The sequence below is a fragment of the Rattus norvegicus genome, chromosome 5, assembly GCF_021556685.1.
Source record: "Rattus norvegicus strain SHRSP/BbbUtx chromosome 5, alternate assembly SHRSP_T2T, whole genome shotgun sequence".
Taxonomy (NCBI): domain Eukaryota; kingdom Metazoa; phylum Chordata; class Mammalia; order Rodentia; family Muridae; genus Rattus; species Rattus norvegicus.
This window is the reverse complement of record NC_141538.1, coordinates 77141156-77168864: the sequence shown is the minus strand read 5'-3', so window position 1 is coordinate 77168864 and position 27709 is coordinate 77141156. Positions and strand designations below refer to the sequence as shown.

Here is a 27709-nt window from a genome sequence, read left to right as displayed (position 1 = left end):
GCTGAGACTGCAGGGATGCGGGTACCTACCTTTTGTTCTGTCTTCTTGTCTGTTTATAAAGAATCACCCATGCTCTGTGGGCTATGAGGAGCATTTGCTCAAGCCCTCCAGTGACATCACTGACACCGTTGGCAGCCCCCATCCCACCCCCAAGGCTCTTGCAAATGTGTATGGCTGTAGCTGTTAACTGTTTCCCCCTAGTGGTTATCCCAGAGCTCTGTGCAGGGTAGCAGCCTAAAATTTCAAGTGAAAAATGGCCCCGAGGGGAAGGTTTGCTGCTCTCACATTGATCAAAATGTTTGTCAGTGACTTAGCCAAAGCAAGAAGCTTACAGTGTATTCCTGATGAAGGGAGCTGGGTGAGTATGGTGACTAGCTAACAGGATAGATGAGCAAAGAAACGATTCAGAAGGCTCTCCTGGAGTTGTCGAAACCAACAGGAAAATTAAAGAACTTTCAGCCTTTAGGCTTAGGAAAAACATTTGCAGCACCTTGCTGGCCCTTCTGGATATCAAGAGAAGGCTCAGCAGCTTACAGACGGACAGACGGGAGATAGGGTGCTAACATAGATTCCTCTCACCTAGGTCTTTACTGAAAATAGCCTGGGTTAGGGTCCCTTCTCTCTGGGTCTCATTTTCTTCCTCTAACATGAACCCTGATGAAGATACATTAATGCATCCTCACTGGGCACCTTGTAAGAGCATCCCAGGGATAGTTTTTAAAGCACACTATTTTGAGTTTAACCACCTCCACCCCTCACCTGCCACACCCCTGCGCTTAGGTGGAATTTAGCCCTAAGCAGAGGTTCATATTAGAAGCATGGAATTGGAAGCTAATAAGGAGCTGTGTGGTGCAGAGCTTATCAGACCTGTTCCCACAGTGGTATCTCTTGTGATGTTATCGATGCTTGTTGATAAGGACCATACTGTAGGGGCGAGGCTAATCATGATTTTTCCCTCATTGTATCTTAATAGCTCATATCGGAGACTTTAATTCTTCCATACATCATCCAGGCTATCTTGCCGACAGCCAGTTCATACCAGATCAAAATGATGACTTTCTAAGCAAGGTGGAGTCACTCCACGAACAGCACAGGTGCGGGGACTGGGGGTCGGGGGTGGGGAGGAGCGGGGACTGGTGGGTCCGGGGCTTAGGAACTCAGGTTGGGCATTATAGATAACCTACCTACTTTGTGTTTGATGTCCCCCTTGCCTTCCTGTGGTTTTCTGTATGTTTAACCAGGAGGGATGGCGGCCAATGTATATTTAACATCGCTTGCGTGTGTGTGTGTGTGTGTGTGTGTGTGTGTGTGTGTGTGTGTGCGCGCGCGCGTGCGCGCATGCGTTAGCTGGGATGGCATTGACCTTGGTTAGTTCCTCAAGGAGATGCCCGTTTTCAGTCTGATTGATTGGCCTCCAAGCTGATTGAACCAGGCATGCCTTTCAGCATTTACCCCATGTAATAAAATAAGCCATTCCCTCCCGTGTCTTTGAGGGAGAGACGGGAGAGCTGATGGGGGTGGGTGGTCCTGGATTGAGACTGCTCTCCTTCCACATAGGGAGTCGCCTTGGGACAAGCCTTGCCTCGTCCAAATACTACTTCCCACTCCTAGCCTCTTCTTCCCACTCCTCACGTGACTCAGTGTTACTGTGGCGGCAGCTGTTCTGTTCCCATTAAATGAGAACCACGCCGACCCAGGCCAGCCCTCCAGAGACATCTCATTTCTTGGGAAGGGCCATAAAAACAAAGGGCAAGCTAGCGGCGTACCTTCTCAGAGGGCGCCGCCAGCCCTTTCTCCCGGAATTGCTCCTGGGACAGAAGTCAGCATCCTAAAATAGCACAGGGCCACTGGCGTTTGAAGCGTGTGGCCACTGTTGAGAGGCTTGACAGGCAGAATGATCAGAGATTACCTATTAATCGAGCTCCATGGCATGACGAGAGGGCAGGCATCTTGAAAGGGGATAGGCAGTTCTCACTGACCTCCCGGGGAGCCCACTAAGTGGGGAGGGTGTCAGTCAAAAAACAGAGGGATCCAGAGGAGGTCCGGTTCTGTGGACAAGAAACAAAACCTGCTTCATTAGGATTGAAAGCCTGAGTGCTTACGGGGACTGGCCCAAGGCACTTAGGAACTGTTAATAACTTACAGAGGGCCATTACAACGTTTTCCAGGTATTTTTAATATGTAGGTTATATTCTCCACCTACTGGGTGAGTTTTGCATCTTCTCTTTTCTTCTGCAGTGGGCTAAAGCAGTCAGAAGCCGAATCTTGCTACATCAACATAGCTCGAACCCTTGACTTCTACGGAGTGGAGCTTCATGGAGGCAGAGTATGTACCCTTTAGCTCAGAAACCGTTGTATTATTTTTTAATTATGTACGTTTGAAAACTCCCTTGGGGAATTGTTTCCCTCCTGTTATCACAAACAAGATCTTTTAAAAGAGACTTAGGGGCTAGAGAGCTGGCTCAGGGCGTAAAGGCGATTGTTCTTGAGAGGGCTGGGACTTGATTTCCAGAACTCACATGGGGTTCGAAACCTCGTTGGGCACCAGGCATGTATGTGGTGCACAGACGTGCATGCAGGCAGAACCACTCATGCACACAAAATAATAAAACAAATCCAAAAATTATTTTGTAAAGATAGATACTTGGGAAGTTTCTCCAGCTTATCCGGGTCTTTCTTATTGGCTATTGGGTTGATGTTTTTCCCACACTTCAGTGCGTAGGAGGCTTGCAAGCTTTCAGTGGGAAAAAATCTAGGTTTTTTCTGTCTTTTAAAATTTTTTCTTGAAGTAAATATCCAGAATGATGGGCTTGAGGCTGAGGGTGCCTCTTGACTGCAGAGTGCATGTTTAGCATTCTGGGTTCGATTCCCACACCACATGGGTTGGGCGTGCTGGCGTGTATCATGATCCCAGCATCCAGGAGAGAGAGGCATGAGGATCAGGAGTTCAAGGTCGTCCTCAGCCACACTGAGACAGAGGCCAGTGGGTGCCCTCGTCACAAAGGGGGGAGGTGTTCATTTCGTTGGATGCATATCATTGTATTTTGTTCATGCTTAACCCATTGTCACCCTCCCCTGTCCTCCCCATGACCGACCGGATTCTTCCCCTCCAATACTCCCTCTTCTTACATGACTTTAGAAATACGTTTTTAAGTGGCAATTTGCTGAGCCAAGGTTTCTACTACAACTTAAGCAGTACTCAGATTAGAGCTGGTTACTCAAATACAGTAACATGTACATGTTTGTGTGTGTATGTGCATGTGTGTACTGCGTGTGTGTGTGCGTGTGTGTATGGTGTGCATGTGTGTACTGCGTGTGTGCGTGTGTGTGTACTGCGTGTGTGTGTGTATGTGCATGTGTGTACTGCGTGTGTGTGTGGGTGCGTGTGTGTGTATGTGCATGTGTGTACTGCGTGTGTGTGTGTGTACTGCGTGTGTGCGTGTGTGTGTGTGTATGTGCATGTGTGTACTGCGTGTGTGTGTGCGTGTGTGTATGGTGTGCATGTGTGTACTGCGTGTGTGCGTGTGTGTGTGTGTACTGCGTGTGTGTGTGTGTGTATGTGCATGTGTGTACTGCGTGTGTGTGCGTGTGTGTGTGTGTGTGCGCGCATATATGTTGGTACAGTTAGATGCAGGGTAAGCACGTGCCTGTGGAGGCCAGGGGTTGGTCACTCTCCACCTTCATCTTTTAAAACAACATTGATCACTGAACTTGATACTCGCTGATTGGCTGCCCAGTAAGCTCCCAGGACCCACACATGTCTCCACTTAAGTGCTGGGATACAGTCATGCAAGACCATGCCCGGAGGCTAGGGATTGGAACCCTGACCTTCATGTTTACACAGCAAGCAGTCACTGCCTGAGCCAGCTCCCCAGTCCTCTTCAAGTTTAATAGAAGAAATTATGGCGGTGTGATTGTGAGACTGATAAAAGACTGATAAATATTTTACATTGTGCTTAGTTTAGAAGACCAACACATGTCATCTGCTGTGCAAATTTCTGTGTCTGGGTAGACCGTTTCTTCCAATAGTTCCGTCACCCTGGGGATTATCACTTAGTCACTGAGCACCTAGGTGGTCAGTACATGGGCTCAGCACTGGCTGTCTTAGTCACATGTATTGCTGTAAAGACACAACCATGGCCAAGGCCTTATAAAAGAAAACATTTGTTGTAACTCATGGTTCCAGAGAGTTAAGAGTTCAGTAGGGAGCATGGCTGCAGTCAGGTATGGCTCTGGGGCGGTGGCTGAGAGCCACATCTTGATCAGCAAGCAAGAGGCAAAGAGTATGTGAGAGCTAACTGGGAATGGTACAGGTCTTTTGAAACCTGAAAGCATGCCCTGCCCCAGTGACACACCTCCTCCAACAAGGCCCCGCCTCCTAATCCTTCCAAAACAGTTCTACCAACTGGGGACCAGGCATTTAAATATATAAACCTGGGCAGGACATGGTAGTGACTGATTTAATCCCAGCACTCGGAATACAGGAGGATCTCTTGTGAGTTTGAGGCCAACCTGTTCTAAACAGCGAGTTCCAGGACTCCATTGACAGACATTGTCTCAAAACAAACAAACACGAGGTCCATTCTCATTCAAACCACCACACTGACTCATCATGTTCAACATTTTAGTGCTGACACCCTAACATCTGCCTGTCATTGGCCTCCATTGCACCCACAAAGAAACGGTTACTGGGCTGGGGAGAGAGCTCACTTCATAAAGTTCTTGTTGGAAAAGCAGGTGGACCTGAGCTTGAACTCAGAACCCATGTAAAAAGCCAGGCCTGGTGATCTGTGGAGACAGGAGACCCCTGGGCCACAATAGACTAGCTTCCCTTTGTAATGAACTTCTGGCCTCCATACTCACAAAATCCACACGTGGGCCTGCGAGAGCACATGCGGTAACACACACACACACACACACACACACACACACACACACACACAGAGACACACACATATTAATTAAACGCCAGCTAGAGGCTAGTCTTTGTTCCAGGTGTTTTCCTAGGAGACCCTCGATCTCATTTTAGGATCGTAGAAACCTTCCCAAATTGGTATTCTTAATCATCTCCAATTACAGATGAAGCCTATGGAAAATGATTAAATGATCCAAGCCTTTTTTTTTTTAACCTGTTTAAAAATCTACACTGCCAGGCAGTGCTGGTATGTGCCTTTAATCCCAGCACTCTAGAGGCAGAGGCAGAACTGGAGGCCATCCTGGTATAGAGTGAGTTCCAGGACAGTCAAGGTCACACAGAGAAAGCCCTGTCCTGAAAAACCAAAAATAAAAAAATAAATAAAAATCTACACACTGTGTTTGAAGCTTATAGAAACATTCGAACTTCTTTGTCTTCTGTCCCTTGACCTCTCTAACATGGGTCATAAAAGGGGGGAAATATATTGGCTCTTGTACATTGACAGCTTTGGAATGTAACTGGTAAGTTTTGGCCCCTTTTCAAGTTTTTTCCCCTTGATAGAATATTTCCGAGAACCTAGTCAGTGGCAGAATAGGAGTTTCTGTCAACACCAGAGTTAACCTTCTCGACCCTCAGCTATCAGGGAAATGAACCCCTCAGGCTAGCAGACTGTGTGCGTACCAGTTCTTGGGAGGTTGAGTGAGGCAGGAGGAATGTAATAAGGTGGAGCCAATCTGGGCTACTTTATGAGTTCTAGGCCAGTCTGCATACATCTGAAGACCCTATCTCAAAAGAAAAAAGAAATCACTTGGTGGTTAAAAGTACTCATTGGGGTTGGGGATTTAGCTCAGTGGTAGAGCGCTTGCCTAGCAAGCGCAAGGCCCTGGGTTCAGTCCTCAGCTCTGAAAAAAAGAAGAAAAAAAAAAGTACTCATTGCTCTTGTAGAAGACCACTGTTTCCCAACACCCACATGGTAGCTTATAATCATCCGTAACTCTACTTCCAAGGATCCAAGGCCTTCCTCCGACCTCTGAGGACACCAAGCACAAACAGGGTCCACTTACATACATGCACGCCTAACATTTGCACAGAAAATAAAATGGATAAACCTAGTTTAAAATACACAGAGCCATTCCGGGATTGGAGGCAGATGATCCGCTGAGATCTAACCTCAGTCCCTCCAGTCGTTAGAGTATTGCCTTACACCTGGCGGTACTGAATGGACACTCCTGCATCCGAGTAGCTTGGTACCACACAGAATACTTTTCAGTAGAGTTCTGGAATGTGCTTGGGTCCAGACTTCTCTTCAGGTAGCTCTTACCACCCAGTAACTCCCCATCCAGTCTTGGCTCCTTCTCCATACATAGCTTCATGCTTTTCCCATGTGACTTGCTTATTGTCAGAAGTTCGAAGGTGGCACACAGCTTTTCAGTGCTTCCAAGAAAAAGAATCATGTCACTAATGCTTAGAGCATGGTGGCCAGAGTGGGTCACATGATCTGTTCTTCCTGCATCTGGGGCTGATGTGAGGATTTAGGAAGTAGCTAACTGGAATAAACTAGTTAACTGGAGGAAAGGTGCCCACTGAAAGACAATAGAATGCCTGACAGGATTGAGTCCCAGCCCACCAAGCCATTCTCGCAATGCCATTGGCCGATCCATTCTTCCTATACTGTGGTGAGTGCTTGCGGCTGCCTTTTTCTTCACTGCTCATTCTGGCTGGCTTTGCCTACGTGTGGGCTTTTAGCCCGGTACCTAGTGCGAATACTCAGGACTTCCACTGTGTCAACACCATCTCTCTGTCCAGTCTCTGTACCTCCCCTTGTTCTTTTGTTGCTCATAAGTGAGGGCCTAGCCCCAGCAGAAAGTGAGCGTTTGTTACACCTGCCGAGTGCCAATCCATATTCACAGATCTGATCTGGGTTCTTCTATTCTGTACTTCCAGCCTGATATGAACCTCTGAGGGGGGTCCCAAAGTTTATATAATGCAAAACAGGCAAGCGAAGGCACCTAAGCCCCACAGGCTGGGATTGGAAGGCCAGCAGTTCACACCCACTCGTAACTGTCCCTGTCCAACGTTTGTACTTAATGACATCTGATTGGAAACAGAAATTATATTCGACTCAAGGAAGGAACTCCGCCTCTTTAACTGCCATTTGCTTATACTTGAGTGGATTTAAAACAGCTTTAATTCTGTTTTCCTTCTGTGTCTGTATAATAGATGGCAGTGCCAAGCACACAAGCCCTTAGCCAGGGTAATTCCATTGGATTCATAAGTAACATTTGTTTCTTAATTGGATTTAGAGTTGCATCTACCATGTGTAGTTTTTCTTTATCATTTCGTAATAGCTAAAGCTTTTTCAGTAATTGAAATTGAGATTTGTACGGAACTGTATGGGGAAGGGGCCTGTTTGAGTCTCTTGTGGCTCCCAAAAGCTGATGGTTGAAAGTTCAGGAGTGTTTATGTGTGACTTTGTGGAGTACATAATCGTATCTGGTAACTTCCTGAACCAGGTATTGTGTGTGTGTATTCATGATGTGCTGTGTGTGTTCATGATGTGCTGTGTGTGTCTGTGTGTTCATGATGTGTTCTCTGTGTCTGTGTGTTCATGATGTGCTGTGTGTGTGTGCGTGTGTGTGTGTGTGTGTGTGTGTGTGTGTGTGTGTTCATGATGTGCTGTGTATGTGTTCCCTTTAGAAGAATTGGGTACCAACTACTTATTCGTAAGTGGCTGCTAAGTGAGGATTTTTCCTCTGTTCAGTGGCATTCCCCCTCTTGAGCGGACGTGAACTGCTATTTATAAAAGTGTGGGTGCTTTAAAGTTAGCAGACTAACACACTGTGAACCTGGACCCTTTGTTTCCCCCCACCAGGATCTACACAATTTAGATCTAATGATCGGAATTGCGTCTGCAGGCATCGCAGTGTACCGAAAATACATCTGCACAAGTTTCTACCCTTGGTAAGTGCAGACACTTCATATTGTCTGAATCATGCTATAAAAATACGCCGAGCAAAAGTAATGCTAGCTCTAATTTTAAACTTTTATTTCTGAAGAATGGCTAGAGCTCCACCGCGCTCCCCCCTCTCCCCTCCCCAAACCTCCACTCCTTAGTCCTCCAAGTCGAAAGCTCTGACCTCTGAGTTTGAACCATGTTTGGCACTTGGAAAAGTCACCTTTGGTTTTCATTAACTTCCCTCCAGCAGTCGTCCTGTGGTTGGGCGAGTTGGCGGATAAATGACACGAGGCAGGTCTTGTTGTTGAGAAACCATTTCTTCCATCCTCTTGTATTTGTATGGAATCGATCCTAGATTCTGGTAACCCTGAACTTGCAAATAGTACTGAGTGTGTGTATGTTGCTTTTTTTTTTTTTTTCCTCCTCTGCATGCATGCCTGAGGTAAAGTTGAATCTATGAATTATGTCCACTGAGCGATTTATACTGTAATGAAAAGTATATAGATATGATCTCTCCCTCTTAAATGAGTTAAGGCCACAGTATTTTCAAACTTGACCCCAGGCAACTGAATCTGTAGAGAAAAAGCCGAGATGGGTAAAGGGAGACTCGATTGATTTGTGTGTGTGTGTGTGTGTGTGTGTGTGTGTGTGTGTGTGTGTGTGTGTGTGTTTCAAGATGAGTTTGCGTTTACTGTACCCAGGCATCGGATTTGGGGGAATATTACACCACCCAGGAGATACATTTTAATATATGATAACATAAGCAGGGGTGGCGCTGGTCGAGGAGATCGAGTGCTGGAGGCTACGAGAGATACGGAAGTGCACACTTGCCAGGAAAGGCGGCCCCACCGGAGGAGGCCTGGGTGGCAGAGCTGTGACAGGCCGGATTCGACGTTTAGGTTTACCGCTGTTCCTCAGTTTGACCACTTAGAACTTCACAGACGGAGGCAGGATGACGTTTATCACAGCATTATTTCTAACGGGGATAAAAACCTATAAATAAAGCTATAGGGGCATTAACAGTGATAGCAGCTGTCATATTATTGAATATGGGCAATATCCAAGTCGCGGTACCCTGTATTTTACTTATCTCACTTAAACCTCGAATAAGCCATTCTTATCCCCGACTTCTCAGCAGGGAAAGCTCTAGAACAAGGAAGTTTGTAAGACCTGTCAGATTCATGCTGCTAATAACGGTGCTCTCGGAATTCACATCCAGTTTGTCACTCCAGACGTGATTTATTCTACCACTAATACTTGTGTTAGTGGGGACATAGATAGGTTGTATGCTTAGAGACACTGGTTTTCAATCAATTTTATGTTCCTTTACTTTTCAACAAAGCATGCTGTGGTCCTGCTTAGTTTTACCACAGAGTCAGTGACGATAAGACCTTCTTGAGCCCTCACTGGAAGCAGGAATCGCCAGCCATGACTTGGCTAGCTGGGGTGTAGCCTGCAGAGTTCTCTGGCCTGCTCGGAACAAAGGACCAGGCAGTGGGCACAGGCCTGATTTTCTCTAAGTGCCTCCAATCCTCTAGTAACCCAGATGCCCCTGGGGTCTAGCTCTATCCATGGCTGAATCTATAAAGATCCCATAAGCAGGTTCACATTTAGAGGCAAATTTGGATCCTTTAAGGATAGCTCAGATATCTGATAAGGGCATCTCATTCTGGATACCCTTAAAGATATCCAGAAGCCAAAAAAAGTCACAAAGCAAGTTTGTAAAAGCAGAAGCCTTTGGGGCAGGCAGGAGAGGGCGCACCTTCTCAGGGGCTCTTTCTGGTGATCTTGGTTTTTCAGCTTCAGACTGGCTCCTGTTAAAGTCTCTGATGCCAGTTCTGTGTCACTTTTCATAACGCTGTGACACAATGATTAAAGCAGTAACTTAAGGGAAGCAAAGTTGGCCCAGGGTTCAGAGAACCCAGTATGCCATGCAGGCGGAGCACGGATCCTTGAGTAGGACAGAGTGTTCAAACCCATGAGCACCTCAGACTCCCAACTATAACAAGTGAAAAACCTCAGAGACCAGTAGAAAGGCCAGCCCTGGAGAGTAAGCAAGGGCAGGGTACAGAGGGGTCCAGAGCCTAAACAAGTGATTCTAAAGAGGATAGGCTTTGGCCTCGGAGTACATTCTAGAAAGAAGGTTCAGAGAGTGGGTATCTCCAGGAGCAGGGAGAATACAGTGGTCAGTCCCGGGTAGATGGTTGATTAAGGCTAGATCATGCCATGCCATGGCCAGTGGTTAGGGAGTGACTTGGCCACGGAGAGCCTCACGGTACACCAGAGAGGAGACTTAATCGCTGGTGCTCTAATGAGAACTAGATCTTCCTGCACGCGGCGGTCACAAGGATATGGCTGTGTGCCTCACTTGGCGCCTGACTCCTTCATTGGGCTATATGTGTCCAGGTTGCAGTGCCTACTGTCTTGTTCTTTCTGCCCCTGGGACCTGTCACAGGACTTGGTCCCTCTAGACACACAGTGTCTAGTTCCTGTGACTGAAGGGCAGGAGGCAGTCCAATCAATGTAGGACCCTCAGTCTGGAGATGAGATTTGCTCGAGTGAAGAACACAAAGGGAGAGTTTAAAGCGCTGAAAACAGAGCCCTCTGAACCAGGGAGCCAAGCAGGGGGCCCCCATATGAAGCTGATAGCACACAAGCAGTCTGTGCCCAGCAAGACAAGGGTGGGAACTCACACACTGATGTAGCTTCTCCAGAGCCCTGTGAAATAGGAATTCCTGTTCGTGCCCCTCAGCATGGACTGTATGGAGGAGACCTCGTCACCTCGGGGTGTAGCATGCTCCATCATGGCCGCCTCAGAAGAACAGGCCATAAGAGCCTCTGATCTCACCTGACTAGCCTGCAGTCATTCCCAAGAGTCACTAGTTAAATAGGTATATCTGTTAGTAGATTACTTATAATAGGTGTTTGTTTTTAATGCATAATGCAAGTGTGCTGGGTGGGTGGGTGTGTCTTTCTGTCTTCCACTGGGGAAGTATCACGAATATCTCAAATAAACTATCACGTTGTGTACTCAACGTCTCAGTTCTAGAATGCTCTTAGCAAGGTCTTGATGGGATCCTAGAGAATAGTAGACCTCCTTTCTTCCCCCAGTACTGTGTGGAGTGTAGCAGCTTGTCATAGTGAATAAAGTCCGTTTCAAAGGTGAGCTTGTACTCAGCTTGGTGGCACACATTTGTAATCCCAATACTGGTGGGTCAGAGTGGGTAATCTCCAAGGTTGCTGGCCTAGCCTCATGTCATTGGTGAGCTCTGGGTCAAATGAGAGACAGACCCTGCCTCAGAATGAGGTGGACAGCACCTGAGGAAAGACACACACACACACACACACACACACACACACACACACACCCCGGTTTCATTCACCAGTATTCCATAGTCATGTAAGAACTTGGCGTGCTTACTTCATCTAAATTGTCATAAGACCGTACTGAGAAAGGCCGTCTTGGGCCACCACTCAGTATATATCTAAGGGTCCAAGATCTAGGCTTCGGAGGCTGAGCCCCAAGCTCAGAGCCTGGCTCCAAGCTCCCTTTTCTAGAGGATAACTGAATACTATTCTGGACTGTTGCAAAACCCCATGGAGGCAGTGTTTGTAAAGCCCTTGGCAGTGACCTGGTATATGAGAATATATTTGGTGATGACCAGTGCCTTTTATTCTGTATTATGCACACGTGGCTGTTAAGTAACAGAGCTGGGGTGCAACCCAGGCCTGTCCTCCCTGTGCTCCACACTGCCCTCAGCTGTCTCCCCCCATGTAGTTACCAGCTCCTGCAGGGCTTCAGTGTCACAAAGAGACTGAGAGCAAAGAATGCGCATGGCCGGCACTCCTAGCTCTTTCAAAGCTGCCTCCCCATCCAGAGGCCCCGTGGAGATCCGGCTCGGTCAGCTCCTTGGGTTCGGCCAGGACATACTCCCAGCAACCCACCGTCGTCGTCGGATCATGAAATAGAGGACCCATGCAGAAGAGGGTCAGCCGTAGCCCGGCCGAGCCCCGATGCCTTTGTTCGATTTGCATCTTGCTTTATTTTTTGTGCTATGCGTGGCTTTGTTCTGCTTTGCTCTTTACAGGGTGAACATACTCAAAATTTCTTTCAAAAGGAAAAAGTTCTTCATACACCAGCGGCAAAAGCAGGTGAGTTCTGTCCCCACTTGCTGTGTTTGCTGTGTTGCTGGGGGTAGATTGTCCCACTGTCGGCTCCTCGGGAATTGCTTTCTGGGTCTTAGGAAGGAAAGACTGGCCGTCACTGTGGTCTTCAGACCCTGTGGTCATCTCCATGAGTCAGTGGGCGCCTGTGTGGAGAATGGGCTTGCTTTGTAGTTAGACTCTAGGTCTAGGCTCTGCCCCTGCCCCTTAACAGATGGACACTTCCTTTCACCCCCTCTAGCCCATATTACCTTGTTTCTAGAAGCCCAGGTAATGAATGCCCACTTCTCAGGGAGCTGTATGGATCAGACAAAAGGGTCCAGGCTGGGCACCTGGCAGGGAACAGCAGGCAGGGTCCACACGGGTGAGTTCCGAAAGTGATAGCTTGTTGCCGACTGGGTCTTGCAAGAGGAGTCGGCAGATCCTAGACAACTCTGTTTGTTTGCTCAGCCACGGCAGAAGTAGACTCAGTAAAGAAGCCAAGATTCCCACGGCCTCACAGTGAAAGAGCTGGAATTTGAACCAAGGCGCCTGCCCTTTCCACACCACACCCTGTCTTGTTATGCTGCATAGTTGTCACCGACTGTCCCCGTGCCAGTGTCCCAACAGTCCCCTAGACTGGCCCCACAGAGAATGGGCCCTTAGAAATGGGATCACTGAAGCTCACAGTACCAAGGACTGGAGCCTCAGTTGCCTGACGGCTCCCACCTCTACCCCCACCCCCACCTCTAGTGCTAGGGGGTGGATCGGTGGTACCAAAATGTATGTGGAATCCTAAACATAGGTAGCCTGAAGGCAAAACTCCGGACCCAATTGCTTATTATGTATGAGCACTGGAATTTATTCTGGAGACTCCTCAGGATTCTAGCATCTCCACTTCCTGTGTGGTGGAAGAGTAATCTTCAGGGAAGAGATGTTTCACAAAGCTGAGGTTTAAGTCATCAGGTGGTAGCAGCGAGCAAGCCCTCTCTTGAACTCTAAGCAGGTTTGAAACAAGAGTGACTGTGAAGGACCCCAGACGGTGAGGAGACGTGAACTCAGACGTGTTCCTATTACCCCATCCACAGGGAGGGCTCACAGTCCTGCTCCAGAACATTCCTGGGACATTGGGGTGCATCTGAGGCATCTGGAAGCCTGCCCCCTTCCTGTCAGGTCTTCCCTGGCTGTTACATGCGGACAGCAAGCCTGACACATTTTTACCACCCTACGCTTTTACAGCGAAATCTCTACTCTTCTTCTTCCCAGGCTGAATCCAGGGAACATATCGTGGCCTTCAACATGCTGAATTACCGATCCTGCAAGAACTTGTGGAAATCCTGCGTGGAGCACCATTCGTTCTTTCAGGCAAAAAAGTTACTACCTCAGGAAAAGAATGTTCTGTCTCAGTACTGGACTCTAGGCTCCAGGAACCCCAAAAAGTGAGTATACTTTCGGGAGACCAGCCATGTTATCCTGAGATAGTAATGTGTGCTGGTTGCCCCTGGCTCATCTTTGGGCTGAGAAGCAGCACTGGTGCTAGACTCCAGACTGTAGATCCCTGAATGCTAGCTGAATCTCTCCTTTTACACACACACTCAGGTACATGCTGTTTTCCCAGCATTAGCTTCTGCCCCCTCAACTCTGCTGTCGTCTGAGTTCCCAGACAGCTAATATTGCAACTGTCACCGCACCCTGCCCAGTAAAGGACACCGAGTGTCATTCTGGTGCTGACATGTTAGGCTTTTCACAGCTGGAGGCCACTAAGCCAGCCCCTCCCCCACAATATTAATCCATAGGGCACCCCACAAAAAAGAACAGAGGTCTCCAGAGTCAGGTGACTTCAGAATGTATTGCCTATAATAGTTACAAAATAGTAATTATATCTGACATTTACCTAGTGTTTATAAAAGAAAGGCACATATTTAATTGTATTTAGTTCTTGTAATGAACCTGAGAGATAAATGCTGCAGAAATGATATTCAAAATACTTAATGGTTAGAATAGTCAAAATAAATTTACACACACACACATATGTATATATGTATATATGTATATCATATGTTCATAATATCTTTTGGATCTCTAAATTAACTATGGAATTAAAATACATATACTTGTGTGTATGTGTATGTATATATTATACTGTGGAGCATATATATTATATAGTCTGTTTATTTGTTTACTCTAAGCCAGCTTTGTATAAGAGGCAGCAGAAATTGTTCATCAAGTTGCTAGAGTTTCTAAACCATTTGCTGGTAACTGCGATTGATTATCATTAATGTGGCTTTTTGTAAGTGAAGATCAAGTATGAGCTGTTGTTTGTAGGAGATTTTGTAAGAATGTTCTAGTGGCTTTCCTAGTACATCTTAGTCTTTAGGTAAGGTAATGATTTAGTAAGTGGCAAATTGCCTCTGGTAGGGGTGGTATTGTTTCTTATCAACCAAGAACAAACGTGCCTTTAAAGTGTTTAGCTCTTGGTTGGGGATTTAGCTCAGTGGTAGAGCGATTGCCTAGCAAGCTCAAGGCCCTGGGTTCGGTCCCCAGATCCGGAAAAAAAAACAAAACAAAAAAAAGTGTTTAGCTCTCGTCTTTCTGTCTAGTGTTGCTATGCATTCAGTATTCTACTACTGAACAGGCCATAAGAATATTGCAGTAGGGGCGCCTGTAGAGGCTTGTCACCACGATGCCACATGGAAACTGAATCCTCTTCCTGCATGGTGGTCCTTCTAGCCAGCCAGAGGCCTCAGATGAGAGCTGTTCCCCAGTGAGGTACAGTCAGCCACCAGCAGTAGCCCCACTGTCTACAGAGGGCTGAGCTGCTGCTGTTTCACAGCGCCAGCACTGACAGCCCAGATAGCCGCAGCTAGTGAGGCCGTGCACCTTGGTCGAACACTCACTGGGTCATGCCATCCTGGGGGACTTCCCCGATGGAAGTCATGCTGAGCACTCAGAGCCTGGCATCCCTCACGAGGAGCCTCAGGAACCCGGCATGGGCGGCAGCAGCCGTAGCAGCTGAGCAGCTCCATGTCTGTGAGAGTTCCGGAGTCAGATGAGGTACGTCAGCAGCAGGTCAGATCTGCAGACTGATGGGTACAGAAAGTCAGGTCGAAGAAACAGAAAAACAATTTAGCATGAAAATGAGTGTAAGGCACAGAAATACCGGTGAGCTTCTCTGCTGGGCACAGCTTCCATGCTGCAAATGGGTCACGTAAAGAGGGATCTCACTACCGTCTAGTTGAAGACGAGATGGCATGCAGTTGGCAGGGGGCCTCCTTATGGTTGATGTGTTTGTGTGGTCCCCAGCCAGATGTTAGAATGCTACTCTTCCTGTGTTCATTGGAAGGAAGCCGTTTTCTTCCAAATAAGAATTGCCTAGATTCTCCAGGCAAAAGGGAAGGTGGCATCCGAGGGACTGAAAGGGTATATATTCCAACACTGTGTAACAGTTCAAATTCTTCTTTCCCTTGAGTTCTAATGTGCTGCAAACTTCTCCCCTGCAAACGGCACAGGGTGCTGGCTGGGTCCTGCTCCTCTTCTGTGCCATAAGAACCCCTATTTTGGAGCTCACAGCAACAATAGTCTATTATATCTCAAGGTTTGTGTATCAGGAATTCAGGAAGGGTTTCCCGGGGACTCTTGCCCCATTAGATCTGCCCTGTTACATAGGGATTTTGCGACACACTGTTTCAAAGCAGCCACTTTTAAACCTCCGTATAGGGTCATTTGAGGAATAGAAGGCAGTTTGGGGTTAAGTCATCAGGTTCTTACTGGTACCATCTTTTAGTATACTGTTTTGAATATATATTTGACTATACATAATACTTGTAATTTTGACTCTTAAATTGTTTTTTTTTCCACTTATTTATTTATGTGTGGGTGGTACGGGGGAAAACACATGCCTGCCATGGTACACATGTAGTCCAAGGACAACTTCTGGGAGTCACTTTTCTTCTGTCCTGTGGGTCTTGGGGATTGAATTCAAGTCATTACACTTGGCAGCAAGCACCAAGCTAAGCCGTCTCCCCAGCCTTTATCACTTCCGTTCATTTCACAGATGAGGAAACCATGGTCAGCTCAGCCCTAGAGATAAATCCATAGGTCTGTGTTGGGCCCTCTGGTAGGTTCCATGAAAGAAGAATTTTTCATTATTTTCCAGGGACCATGGAACAGTTCCAAATTTCTATTAATAACCCATGACATGTGCTTCAGGAATTTGCCACATTAAGCCTCGGAGCCTTGCTGCCTGCTGCCCTTACTTTAATTTACAGCCGTAATCAGTGGTCACGTGGCTTCTGATATAACTGACCTCGGGGAAAAGGTCTCCTAGTGAGGCTGCACTGAACTTCGATCCGAGTGACGGCTGCATTCATTACTGTAAACTAGAACCTGAATTTCGTTGGATTTCTTTGTTCTGTTGCTTTCGTCAGTTGGTCTTGGGGCATATGGAAATATATGGAATGTTTAAGACATTTTGAGCATGGTGTTAAATTAAAAAATGCCAGAACTGTTAGTACTAACCAGACTTTAAACATTTGCTAAGGCCGTCTATTCCTCAGGATGTCGGTTCTCTTAACTATAAATAAAATTCAGAAATACCCTTCAGTCAAAGGATAGGACCTGAAGCTGTTCTAAGCACATCCTCTGCTTCTCTATCAAAGAGTTCCCAGTGACTTATGGCCGCCGAATCTGGTGGCCAGGGTGACAGAGGTCACCTGCAAGGGTGACTGCTTTTGTTCATGCCAGTGGGAGGCAAGAGAGGTAGAGCCATTGAAGTTATTGGAGCTGTGCTGGTCTGCGCCGGTCTGACATTGCTTCTAAGCCTGGGAGCCTTGGAACAGTCTAGAAGCAGTTCAACTATTTAAAGTAGTAGAAACACAGAAGCATTTCCAACAAAAGACCTACAGAAAATCCAGAACAAGAAAGGAAGTCTGGGACCAACGGGGTCAAGGCACTTACAGCCGAGCCTGACGGACTTGAGTTCAATCCCCTGTCCCACATGGTAGAAAGACAAAACTGACCCCTGCAGGTTGTTTACTGAGCTCCACAAGTACACCGTGGCACACCCTCACACACGTTTATACATTCATATACACTCTTACAAAAGAAATAAATCTAATCTTTAAATATTTGAAAGGACACTCTGCAAGCTGACTGCCTCCACCAGTCATAGCCGAGCTGGTCTGAGCAGGGCTGGTGTCATGGTGATACTAAGTAAGCGCCTTCCCCGGGGAAGGCGACACTTTATGGATGCTACCCTTGCTTTCTTGTTGGACAAGTCAATGTGGTCAGCGACCCTGCATCTGTTTTTCAGGTCTGTAAATAACCAATATTGCAAAAAGGTGATTGGAGGGATGGTGTGGAACCCAGTCATGAGGAGATCCTTATCGGTGGAACGGCTAGAAACCAAGAGTCTGCCTTCCCGGTCGCCTCCCATCACCCCCAACTGGTATGTCCTCTTTTATGCCGTACACCAGCAGATGCCTTCTCTCTTTTAAAAACAGAGTGGCCGTTAGATTCTTCAACAGGGATGGCCTGCAGTCGGCTTCCCATGTGTGTTCCATGTGTTGCAGGAGCCAGTTCTGATAATGCTTAAGGTGGCCTTAAAATCATAATAAGTCCATCTAAATAATGTTATCTGTTCATGAAGTACATTGCGATAGTCTTTGTGTTGAGAACCTAACCCTTCTGGTAGCTGGATGTGGTGGTAGATACTTGCAAACGTAGCATTCAGGAGCCTGAGACAAAAGAACAAAGGGTTCAAGGCCAGCCTGGGCTACGTGGGCCTAACCTCTCATAAATAAATAAGCAAACCACAGAGTTACCCTGCTGTGCTAGAATACTAGATATTACCCCGCATACCTAACTACACTCTTGAACGGCTTCTTTGAAAAATTAATAAATTGGGATGGCCCTGAGGGCATAGCTCAGTGATAAGGTACGTGTACAGCACGTGCAGACCCTGGTTTCATTCTACAACCCTGCAAAATGAATAAATCATAACACTTGGCCTGAGGCCTCCTGAATTGTCTGCCTCAGAATCATGGCATAGGGTGGCGTCTTTAAGCTCTAAGAAGTCCCAGGGTAAAGACATTAAAAGGATTAAGGGTGGAAAGATGTGAGGCCCTCGAGGTTCTAAGTTTACCTCAAATGGAATAATGCATGAATGCTTCTCCTTATGCTTATTTCAGAGAAGGATCAAGCGAAATTTTCTATTCCTTATTTTAATGGTCCGCAAAGGCTTCTGCCGTTTTTTGCGAATGTCACCTTAATAGCTGAGCATCCGAGAGAGGAGAAGTGAAACAGGGAAAGATTGTGCCCTGGCTCCGTAGGAATAGCATTGTGGCTTGCAAGACAGGTGGACGTTTCCTAGCTAGGATCTAGCTAGGATTAAGGGATATGGGGAGAGAGACCTGCTAGGAAAGGACCTTCCACAGGGGACTGCATTCCTGGGCAACGGTGGTGATGACGATGGTGACATGTGTGCTGTAAAGAACCAGCTTAGTTTATGTGCAAACTTGTCAGGGAGGCAGAGAGAGCCCTGGGTGAGCTCCAGGAACTAGCAAGGTTGGATGTGACTTTATCGCTGGCTTGACTCTCTAGTGCTAGGTCTTCTCCCAGGAGTCACAAGAGCCACCTTGCTTACACAATGGACACACGGTATTGATTGTGCAGGAACAGGGCTGACTGTAAGTCCCCAAGAATCCCGAAGAGAGTATGAGGTCATGTGATAGAGGGCCTGACACCAGGAGCAGTCTCACGTGCTCCATTTGGCTCATTCTCAGGGGCTGTAAGTACAGCTGAGGTCCAGAGATGGTGCTGGGACTTATCCGAGGTCGCCTGACTACTGTGTAGAACGCTGGTCCCCATCACATTGCAGATGTTTAAAGAGGAGAACATTTTAAAAAAAAAAAAAAACAAGAACCCAAGCATCTCTGGTCTATAGATGTCTGGAAAGTGCTTGCTGTATGAAAAGGAGGACTGAGTTCAGATGCTAGCATACACCTGAGAAAGTAAGACTTGGATGTAGGTGCCTGTAATCCTATGCTGGGAGGCAGAGATAGGAGGACCGAAGGGACCAGTCAACCTAGTGGGTTGATAAGCTCCAGGCTCCATGAGAGATCCTATCTCAAAAAATAAGCTTGAGAGCAACAGAGGAAGACATTTGACACTAACCTCTGACCCTGCACATCCACATGAATGGGCAAAGAACCCACGTATACGCGTACACATACACCACACATGCACACCATTTTTTAGATCAGCTATTTCTTGGATCAAGTGAAACTCAGTGAGAAGTTAACACTGCCTTCTAAACCTGTCATTGTGCATTGTTGAGTTGATAGGAAAAGTTCAGGATGGCTTGTTATGTCCTGATTCTTCTAGGAGAGTAACTCACCCTTAATCAGTACTCACTGACCAACGGCATCAGCCAGGCTAATTCTTCCCATTTCTAAGCGCAGACTATGGTCTGGGAGCCACACCACTTAACCAGAGCTGCCTGAGACCTGTGCCGTTCTGGCTGGATTCTGCTGGAGTAGGGATGACCTCACTGGCTCCGACTTCTATTTGTTTTGGTTATTTCTGGTTCTCATTAATTCCTCCCGATGGCCCTTAACACTTAATCCCCTTCATGCTGGAGTTATGGGTGTGCACTGCCACACCCAGCTCTGGATCTGACTTTCTAAGCACCAGTCAGGGTGTCCGAGGAGAGGCCAGGTCACAAGGTCAGCTACCATTGGGTCAAACCTCTGGGCCCTGCCCTTCTCCCCTTTGCAGGCGAAGTCCACGGCTCCGCCATGAAATCCGCAAGCCCCGCCATTCCTCCGCAGACAACCTGGCCAATGAGATGACCTACATCACAGAAACGGAGGACGTGTTCTATACCTACAAGGGATCCCTATCCCCCAAAGACAGCGATTCCGAAGTTTCCCAGAACCACAGCCCACACCGGGGGTAAGACTTTGTATCTTTCTTTGTATCTGCTTTGGCCTGTAGCGTTTGCGCAATCAGGGGTGCTGGTTGACAGGGGGCAGGATCTGGTGCCTGAAGCGAGCTCCCAGAGATGCTCTCTTGAGATGGAACATAAATCCTGATGTCTGTACAGGGGACAACCTGTGTGTCAGAGCTCAAAGAAGAGCAGGTACCGCTCTCCTAGAACCTGCAGGTCTTGTACTACCCTGCCTGCCCGGGGCCCAGGCAGAGCTTGGTCTGAGATATTCTATATAGCACAAGTACAGACTCACAGACATGCTTGCCCTGATTCCTCCTCTACGTCACGTGAGCTTGACCACCATGTGACTTAGTCATCAGGACCGTACTGAATGGTAGGCGCCTTCTCAGAACAACCGTATGCCTTTGGGTTTGTTTCCTGTTCATTTTAATACTGTAACGAGAAAAACAAAACAACACAAGGTTACCAATGGCTCAGCAGGCAAAGGCATTCATTGCTGGATCTGTTGACCTGAGTCTGATACTCTCATGTTGGAAAGAGAACCAACTTCTACTAGTTGTCCTCCGACCTCCATGTGTACACACACACACACACACACCCCACCACCACCACCACCACCACCCCACACACACACAGTTAAAAAACGTGAAGACATTGTCAAATGTTTGTCAAGGACAGTTTCTTCTCAAGCCTTCTGCGGCCACCCTATTGTTGTTCAAAACCAGCGAGGCAGTGTCCTTCTTCCTAGTGTGTCTTACACTGTGGGACCATCGAGCTCTGGTCTTTCACCATTCTGAATAATATTCACTTGTCACAGGCTTCATGGAGTCTAGGCTTGCCTCTACCTTGCAGTGTAGCTGAAGATGATCTTGAACTCTTGATCTTCTTGTCCTCTCCTCAATTGCTGGGGTTACAGGCACGTGCCGCCACATCTGCTCTTCCTAACGAGAAGCTCCCCCGCCCTGCCCCCACTGATCAAGGCCAGCAAAGAGCATGTCTGTTCTGAAAGACAGGCTCAAGTCTTAGTTCTCCAGTTACAGTGTGCATCTGCTCCCTTTCGCCTGATTATCAGAGCTCAGAGCTGCTCAACCGTTAGACTCAACTTTTCTTGCTTCCCCAGACCCAGGTCTGTCTTGCTGTTCATTCCTCACCTTTTCGATTCTGTCATACCTGGGTGTTTGGGAATAAGCTATCTCAAGTCATATTTTGAAATAGGTGAACGGTAGATCATAAGCCTTATCTTTGAGTTAAATCATGATAGGAAAGGGTAAGATGTTAGGAGGTCAACCTTAGCCATTGGATATTCGAACTGTTAAGTCCTAAGTGATGGTCAAAACGAAGAAAGGTAATGTCTCCCTATTGGAGGAGGATTAGCAAGCAGGCACTTTGGCAAATCTATAAACGATTACTATCGAAGCTTCGAGGCCTCACAGGCATTAAGCACATCCTGCATGTGTTACTTTCCCAGGTGAATTGCAGGCCTCACAGCACTTCCGTGCAGGGGTCCAGTCCACTGCAAGCATGGTCTTCAGATGAGGCCTTCAGATGATCTGCATTTTTAACACCTCTGTTGAAATGATCCCCTCGGTCATTATTTCCTTGCTTATGATTGAAACTCCAGGATTCTTCCGTCGAAGTGATCGCTCTCTGTTCCTGCAGCTTACCGCCTGCCGCACTGCCGGGAAGGCTGCAGTTGGTGGTTGAAAGTTGAGCTATGAGCAGATCAAGGAATGCAAAGCAAGGAGTGTGGGAGACGGTGTTTAGAACCAGTCTGAGTCCTCCATGGCCTCCAGACTCTGTTACTTTGGCACAAGGAGAAAAGGCAGCTCAGGGACCCTCATCCAGGGGCTTGGGGAGGTCCTCATGTGCTTTTCCTGCTGGTGGCACTGAAGAGCATCTAGGTTTTCACTGGTCAGGGCAGCAGCCACCCACCACAGGCAAGCTTTAAGCCAACTGAAATAAGGTGTGTTCGGCAACTAGGAAATACATGTGTATTTTCAGCATTGTTGAGTCACGTGGACCACCCCACCATATCTGTCAGCAGATACTGCCTGTTCCCATCATCCCAGATTCCTCCCGGGATGGCTCTGCTGTTCATCAAAAGTAAAGCAAACAGTCAAGGTTAGGATCATCACCTAGCTTAATAGTGGTGTGCTTGATAGGGTAGCGGAAACCTCTGAGAGCCTTTGAGTTTCCATGCCTCCCATGACTAAGACCATTGTCTCTTGTCCTGTGACACTCGGACCTTTTAAAAGAGCTCCGTTCCTTCTGAGCTCATCTTTAAACATCCTTGCTTGTTGTGGAGAAGGTTCCACAAAATAGAATCTGATAAGGCTTCAGTTTAAGGTTCCTCCAGACCTGGGTCAGTCCTGTGTCCTCTGCCTTCACTGTCACACTGTGGGGCTGGCTCTGTGGCTTGGGAGAGCTGTCAGGGTTGGGAAAGGCATGGCCTCCACAGATTTTTCCCGCTGTTTTACAGCCACGAGGGATGTTGGCATGTCTAGGTTTCACAGGCAGATCTGCAGGCTATATCAGGCTGTTCACATTTAAACTCTTGAGAATGAAGTACAATTTAAAGTCTGCTTGTCTGGGCTCTGTTGACTTCAATGATTTTTTTTTTTTCTGCTCTGTTCACACTGCTTGCTGATTCTCTGAATGTCTCCATGAGACCTTCTCTGGAAGGTGACTCCCAGGACACTTTTCCTTTTTTGCAGCCCAGGATTTGGAGAAACGTGACATTGCAAAGGGACTCGGTGACAGCTCTGAGAGTCTGTTTTGTGGCTAGGCTTCACAAGTGATAGACGGTTGGAAAATGAGAACCCAGATCTCCTTCCTGCCATCAGGAACCCCTCCTCACTGGAGGGAAATCATTCTCTTCTGGGCTTCTTGGAGCCTTTAACATCTAGGGGGAAGGGGAGGGTTTTAATTCCCCAAGCAAGAGATACTGGCTGGTCTGAACTTAATTGTGAAGAAACTCAGCCCTGTAACATTGTATTTACAAAATGTTTAAGAAGCATTTGACATGTTTTGTGCAGCAGATTTGTGCAAAGAGTCTAAAAGAAGCATTCTGTCAGAGAAATCAGAGGAGGAACGAGCTCACAGACAGTGGCGAGGAGGACTCTTTTGAAGAAGAATTAAGTGTAATGTTCTGTGCTCATTCAAAAAAGAGAAGAAAGAGAAAGAGGTGGGGGGGAAGCTTAGCCTCATCACCACCCCACCCACCCTCCCACCCACCCCACCCCCAGTGCACAGGGAAGGAACATGGTCCTGGCAGATGAGTCACTTGCTGGTTTGTTCCATATTTATAACAGTGCTGCAGAGTTTATGATTATAGTTTTGAAGCCTTGGCAGCGTGCTTTGTGCCCAGGCAGGCTGGGCGCTTTTGTTATTCCCAGCGCTGCTCTGAACTTCTCCTTGCTTCCGGGGGGAAGTTGCGGTGCTGGCAGAGAAGCAGCTTTTCTTCATGGTGAAAACAAAACCCAAAAATTCCTATCCCCTCCCCGAGATACAAGGGAGGAGGTGCATGCTAAGGAAGAGCTCACCCTTGGTGCCGATGCTGCAGGAGACAGGAGTCAAAGCATTTGTATCCCAGAGACCGTATTGATGTTTCTCTTTCATCGTTGTTTTGGTGGGCCACCAACATGGTACCCCAGAGTCTTCTCTTCCTGTCATGGTAACTTACTGACTGGTTACCTCTTTCCTGAAGGCCTCTCCTCTCCTCTTGCACAGAACACAAGATTACTCTTGCGTTCATTTTAAAATGTGTACTTTGGAAGGAGCCTTGGGATAATCTCTCTCCATCTACAGCCAAAGACGGGGAGTTCCTATGGCTCAGCTTTTAGGCCCCTGGGGTTTGTGAACCCTACCAGTGACGGGCATCCCAGCAGCGTGGTGATCTGTTGTGCCGTTAGGCACTCGGATTGTTGGTAAAGCGGACCCTCTCTGCCCACGTGTTCTGCAACCACAGACTTAGTCAGCTGCATGTCCAGTGTCATGAGCTAAACGTGTACAGATTTTATTTTTTCTTCATCAGGATGGGGCAGGTGTTTGCACAACCCTGACACTGAATTGGGTACTGTAAGTAACCTTAAAGATGATCTTTAAAAACACAGGAGGGTGCACATAGATAAAATGAAGCCGTCAGAGCATTTTATATAAGATACTTAAGCATCCACCAGTGATGGATGCTGTCTTGGAACTGCTCCCCAGGGGAGACTGAAGGAAGGTTGTATTTTTCTCAGACTATGCTGCACATCTTCACGCTGGCCTGGCATGCCGTCTCCTGCCTCAGGCTCCTAGAACACACGCCACATTGCCTTCCAGTACTCCTGGCAGCTCTGCCTACTCTCCATTAAGCAGTCTAGTTCTTTCTGCCACTTTTTTCTTTTTCCACTGTGTGTAGGTAGGGTGGTGGCGAGGGCCTTCATCCCTGAGACAAACCAGGCCTGGGGGAACACCCACAAGAGCCTGGAACCTCCCCACCTAGTCTCTGCTCTTCCTCTTTGTGTCTTGGGAGGGACCACTGTCTCAGAGCCACCCATTGTACCTGCCGTACCTCAGTCTTCCCTGGTCCTGTTTCCTTCTGCCATTCTCATTCATGTGGTGGGACCCCCGACATCTTTTGAATGAGAGAAAGCATCACATGTGAGCCTTTTCCTGGGGACCGGTACTGTTTCTCGTCTCTCCAACATTGCAGCTCTTCAGAAAATATGATTCTCTGGTGGATTTTGTCACTGATGCCTGTTACATCTGTAGTCCTCCAATGTCTGACAGTCTGTCTCTGCACCTTCCCACCCCAGGGGCTAGGGTACGCCTGTGGGCTTTGGCTGCTGTTTCCTGGAGGATAGAGTCAGGTCTTTTCGTGTTGCCTACCTCCTGCTCAAAGATGGCTTCTTGCTTCCTTCACCCCTTTCTCAGTAGCCTCTGTGAATCCCCCACTCCATGGGGTTGTGTCTCCTCCCTACAACTTGAACCCCCGAAGTTCCACAGGGAGCTCTGACCAAACCAGAGAGAAGGCCATGGCATTCTGACCTCTTGTTTCCCGGCATCCTAGTGTTCTGCTTACCCACCTTCTCGTCATGCCAAGTCCTCCTTGAGTACTCTGCCCATCCACCCTGAACACTAAGCACAATGTCATTGTTCTCTGAAGGGATGAACTTTAGTGTGCAGGTGAAAATTAGGTCAGAAAATTAGCCACTTGTTCGTTAAACCACCCTAACCCTAACTCTCCAACCCTACTTAGAAGACGGGGTGTGGGGTGTCCTAGAATATGTCAGTGTTTGTAGTGACTGCTATTCACTGTCTTAAGAGAGAATTAAAATGTTTTAAGATTTACTGTATTGTATGCATATAAGTGTTTTGCCTGCATGCATGTATGTGCGCTGCATGTATGTGTACTGCATGTGTGCCTGATGCTCACAGAGTTCATAAATAGAGCATCCCCTGGAACTGAAACTGCAGATGGTTATGGACCACCAACTGGGTGCCGGGAGCCAAACTCAAGTCCCCAGCAAGAACAACAAGTACTCCTATCCCCTGAGCCATCTCTCCAGCCCCATCTCCCCTGTTTTAGCAAGATCAGGGGGTTTGTTTTGTTTAGTTTTTATTTTTGTTTGTTTTATTTATCTTTTTGAGACATGGTCTCTAACCTTGCCTATCTTGGACTTCACTATGTAGACCCATCTGGCTTTAGACCACAGTTTTGTATTAGGAAGAAGAAGGCACTTTGAAACCCTGTGAAATAAAAACTCATGAACTAAAATTTTAAAATGTAAGGAAACAGGATATGTATTGATATCATTTTATGGAAAGTACTTTTTTTTTTAACCACAGGCTTGGGAGGTGACGACCAGTAAACCTTCAACCTTCAGGCCATATTCTTCTCTTACACATATCTGTTACCACACTGGTCTCCCAGTGAATATTTTGTTCAAATAAATTAAGACCGTGAATCATTGTATGTGAATAGGTACAGATTTTATATTTAGAGTAGTCTAATTTAGGAGGGGCGGAGGAGAGGGTAATAGCTCAGTTCTTGCTTACCATGTGAGAAGCCCTAGGTTCTCGACACTGAAGGAAGAAAAAAACAAAACGAGAAAACAAAAACCAACCCCTGTGCCCAGTTTTAAGTTGCTACTGGACAGGGGAATCATTTAAAGAGCAGTCTCTAGCAAGGGCCTGGGGTAGAGGGTTAGCGAAAAACAAAAGCAGAGGTGAGAATGTGTGGAGTGTGTGGAGAAGCCGGCCTCGGAGGCTTTTGCAGACTGCTATGCTGGTTACAACAATTATCAGCGTATAGGCCCTACTGGTGGATTATTCCATAAATGGTGGTCTGTTTCCCAGCAACTTCAGATTAGTGGGCCCCAGGCAAAGTCCCAGCTAGGAAGTCAAGGCAGAAAAATCTCTTGAGCCAGAAGTTCAAAACCAACCTAGGCAACACTTCTCATGTTAAACCAGAGTAGCTCTACACACACACACACACACACACACACACACACACACACCGTCAGACTTCAAAGCAACTGGGGGAGGGGCTGTTTTCAATGGTCATCACCACCCCTAAGTCAGATGTGATTTTATTTAGCCTAGATGAGAGAGCATGGGTAGCCTCAAGACTTTTGCAGAGATGCTCTGGTTTCAGGACCCCATGGCAATCTCAAGATGCCTGCCCCTAACTTCAGTGATCTTTTCTCTGATAATGTTAACCAACCGGCTTATTAACAAAAATCTCCTTTTTCCCCACCATGAAGGAGTCTGTCTGAAAACAACCCAGCCCAAAGCTGCCTGACCCAGAAGTCATCCAGTTCTGTGTCTCCATGTTCAAATGCACCAGGCTCCTTCTCCCCAGATGGAGTTGACCAGCAGTTCTTAGAAGACTACCACAAGGTGACCAAAGGAGGCTCCATCGAGGAAGCCAGCCAGTACTACTGTGATAAGGTGAGGGGCCTCCGGGCCTGGTTACGCTCGCTTGTGACTCAGTGACTCGCTCTCGAGGCAGAAGGAAGCGGTGTAAACAATACTCTCATGTGTCTTCCAGAATGACGATGGCGATGGCTACCTAGTCCTGATCCGGATCACACCAGATAAAGAGGGAAGATTTGGATTTAATCTTAAGGTATGCTGTGAGCCTCTGGAACTTCCTTAGGTGGTACGAAGTGCATTTTGAATTTCAGTCAGAAATCTGCTTCCTTACCTACATTGCATTAAAAAACAAAACAAAGGGCTGGAGAGATGGCTCAGGGGTTAAGAGCACTGGCTGCTCTTCCAGAGGTCCTGAGTTCAACTCCCAGCAACCACATGGTGGCTCACAGCCATCTGTAGTGGGATCCGACGCCCTCTTCTGACACACAGGTGTACATGTAGATAGAGCACTCATACATAATAAATACATCTTTAAAAAAGAGAAAAACTTTTCTATTTTAGAGGGCTAAAAACCGGACTTTTATATGGTTGCTCAGCTGCCTTGTGTTACGTACATGTTATGTGCCCAACTTTTGCAAGACGATACTAGATCCCTGTCATCCCAGTGAGCTCTTGGAGTAAGCAGAGCATAGGGACAGTTGCCTTTAACCCCATCATTTCAGAGGCTAAGACTAAGAGTTTGAAGCCAGCCTAGATTGCATATCAAGTTCGAAGCCAGCCAGAGAGAGAGAGAGAGAGAGCTATGGAGATCTTATCTCAAAACAGATGAAGCGTACGACAGCTGTAAACACATCTCACAAATGAACCCAGCAGCTCAGAGAGT

The 27709-nt window shown here is 47.2% G+C and overlaps 1 protein-coding gene and 1 long non-coding RNA gene across 7 annotated transcripts in view; one reads left to right on the top strand and one right to left on the bottom strand.

The window, feature by feature from the left end:
• Ptpn3 (protein tyrosine phosphatase, non-receptor type 3) overlaps positions 1 to 27709 on the top strand; it is a 118892-nt gene that overhangs the window by 55330 nt on the left and 35853 nt on the right. For 5 of the 6 annotated variants that reach the window (XM_087549725.1, XM_087549724.1, XM_087549722.1 and 2 more), the window contains 9 exon segments: positions 974 to 1094; positions 2239 to 2326; positions 7788 to 7876; positions 11960 to 12023; positions 13281 to 13453; positions 17326 to 17460; positions 19791 to 19967; positions 26715 to 26901; positions 27002 to 27079. In XM_087549725.1, the coding sequence (XP_087405851.1) occupies positions 974 to 1094; positions 2239 to 2326; positions 7788 to 7876; positions 11960 to 12023; positions 13281 to 13453; positions 17326 to 17460; positions 19791 to 19967; positions 26715 to 26901; positions 27002 to 27079 (1112 nt within the window). 6 annotated transcript variants of the gene reach the window in all.
• LOC108350978 (uncharacterized) lies at positions 11522 to 12507 on the bottom strand. Its single transcript, XR_015620888.1, has 2 exons — positions 12287 to 12507; positions 11522 to 12181 (listed from the first exon to the last, which is right to left on the bottom strand). It is a non-coding gene; the product is annotated as an uncharacterized LOC108350978 (long non-coding RNA).